The sequence below is a fragment of the Solanum stenotomum genome, unplaced genomic scaffold (genome assembly GCF_019186545.1).
Source record: "Solanum stenotomum isolate F172 unplaced genomic scaffold, ASM1918654v1 scaffold26739, whole genome shotgun sequence".
Taxonomy (NCBI): Eukaryota; Viridiplantae; Streptophyta; class Magnoliopsida; order Solanales; family Solanaceae; genus Solanum; species Solanum stenotomum.
In genome coordinates this window covers 184-2,550 of record NW_026029159.1, presented here as the reverse complement: position 1 = coordinate 2,550, position 2,367 = coordinate 184, and the positions used below count along the sequence as shown (strand labels likewise).

Here is a 2,367-nt window from a genome sequence, read left to right as displayed (position 1 = left end):
CTTATTTTCTATTGCAAAGTATAATCTCTGATATAATGTTATATAATCAACTTAATTTCTTTTTCTTGAGATAATTTTTATGTGCTTCTTCTTTTTATTGGCAATGTTAAGCAGAAGTTAAAGTTTGAAAATATCTTTCTAGCAATTAGACAACATCAAGATCGTTACTTGATTTGTACTGTTTATACACTTCTTATTGAAAAATAGTAAATTAACGACATCAATTATTTTAAATATATATTTAATTCCGCGTTCGCGCGGATGAGTACACTAGTTTATAACTCAATGGAATTTCCAAGCAGAAGTGGAATAGATTGGAGTCCCTTTCCAGCTAACCATGAAAGACCCTCCATTTACATCCACACTGCAAGAACTCCTACAAGCAAACTGCTGAATAATCAAGTTAGCTTGATACAAACATGTGTTACTCAGCTTTACTTCCTCCATTCCAAACTTCCTGAAAAATGATCTCCACACATCAAGATTCACACTTCTTATGACCCTTTCCTCCCCTTCATTTCCTACTATGTTCCGAATCCCTCCTCCGTATGACACTTCTAGTGTCATCCTGTGTTGATCATCCCGCTTCATTACATCTTCCAGGCAATCAAATAATGCACTGTAGTAGAATAATGAATCTATGAATCGGTTCACGAATAGAGGTGAATTAAGATTTGCCTCTACTTCTGATACTACCATTAGTGATGGTTGTAGCCTTCTTACAACTCTCATTGCAGTTTCTAAACAGTTTGGTACACAAATCATTGCTCGTAGAAAGAATGCTGCATGGATTACTACCCCTTCGTCAGGTTTTATGTCGAAGTGGTCTTCAGTTAGTTGGTTTCTATCTGGTAAAAAGATGATCTTGAATGAGAAGGGGAAGTTCAAGGAATTAGCAAAACTCTCTAAAGACTTGCCTGTTTCTATTACTCTTTCTTTATTGACTGATTCGATAACTGTGATCTTCATATGTTCGATTGGGTTGTCTTTTCGCTCTGCTGCTGCTTGGATCAAGGATGCCCATTGTACCCCTGTTCTGATAAGGAAATCAATTAGGTGAACTTTGGGTTTCGTTGCTACACTTTCTAGTATGGCTTGAATTCCTGTGAAATGCACTATTTGGCTGAATGGAACTTCTTGATGTAATGCTACGTATGAGGCGTGGAATCTTGATGCAACACAGATACTGTTAAGTTCATCTGTTTCCGTGCAGATTTTTGGCATTAATTTTCCTGTTTCTCTATCGATCCTCTCTCCAAGTGCTTGTGCAAAATAAAAGACTGCTCTTTGCACAGGATTACCTGTGTTTGATGCAAGTAGTTGGCATTGACTCAAAAATTTCCTTGCACGGTCGTATTGCTGGTCAGAAACTTTCTCAGCTGCAGCTAGGAGGATTTGGGCAAGTTCTACGTCTTGATTATCTTCAGGAGAAAGGTCTGAGAAAGAAGAACCATAGGGATGCAAAAGATTGTTTATGTTGATGAACTTGTTGGAAGAGAACTGGATGAATCTTTCTCCAGCTAGCCTCATGATTTGCGTAGCTGAGAGCTTCTGGTGCACGTTGGCTCCACCATTCACATCTCTAACTTTAACCCCTTCAGTATTCTTGCGCCTTCTCGGATTGTTCCTCAGCAATTCAAAAGGAGCTAGAGATAGAAAAGGTACCTCGTCCACCTCGCTTCCTGTTTCTAGATCATTGAGCTTTATTTTTCCTCGACTTAATTGACCTGCATAATGGGCAGCATGCACATTCATTTCTTCTTGTTGTTTATTCATTTCTTGTAATTGTTGATTGACTGCATATTCTTGATAGAACCCATAGTTGGTACAGAAGTTCTGGATATCTGTGGGATCCTCCATAACTGATGAGTGATTTCAACTCTTTGCAATATCTACTCTACAACCTCTGATAGAGCCATCACTCCCTGGGATTTGGTTGGAAGTGAATGATGCAAGATGGAACAAACAAGGGATTGGTCATATCAGAACTGAGAGTAATTTGCAAGTGCCTCTTGATCCGCTAAGGTTAGCAGCAGGTAATATTATTGATATTTCATCAAATCCCAAGTTTATAATTACAAATTAAAGCTGTGCAACTGGCTGACGATGGGACGACTTGAAACTTTTGAGAGATTAACCCTTCATAAAAAAGAGCATATTCAGCTGAATACAATATTTTGACAGACTGTGACGTAAACCTCTAAAAAAATTGGCAATATCGATTAGTTTCACAGAGTTATTATCATCTAGAAAAAACGCATTTGTATATCTTGTTAATCTTTGTGTTTAAGATGTCAAAGTAATATTGCTGGCTTTCTAGAGTTTTAATAAGAATAGAAAGACAAGAAAAAAAATAAGGCATGGCAC

General features: G+C 37.6%; 1 protein-coding gene across 1 annotated transcript; it reads right to left on the bottom strand.

Moving 5' to 3' along the window:
• Window positions 1-282: 282 nt before the first annotated feature.
• Window positions 283-1,860, bottom strand: LOC125851533 (DELLA protein RGL2-like). Its single transcript, XM_049531309.1, has 2 exons — window positions 914-1,860; window positions 283-844 (listed from the first exon to the last, which is right to left on the bottom strand). The coding sequence occupies exons 1-2, from the start codon at window positions 1,858-1,860 to the stop codon at window positions 283-285; spliced, it is 1,509 nt and encodes a 502-aa protein (XP_049387266.1).
• Between the last annotated feature and the right edge of the window lie 507 nt (window positions 1,861-2,367).

Coding starts and splice junctions, on each gene's coding strand:
- LOC125851533 (XM_049531309.1), bottom strand. CDS start 1,860: ATGGAGGATCCCACAGATATCCAGAACTTCTGTACCAACTATGGGTTC. Junction 845..913: donor AGAGTAATAGAAACAGGCAA/GTCTTTAGAGAG, acceptor TTTACCAGATAG/AAACCAACTAACTGAAGACC.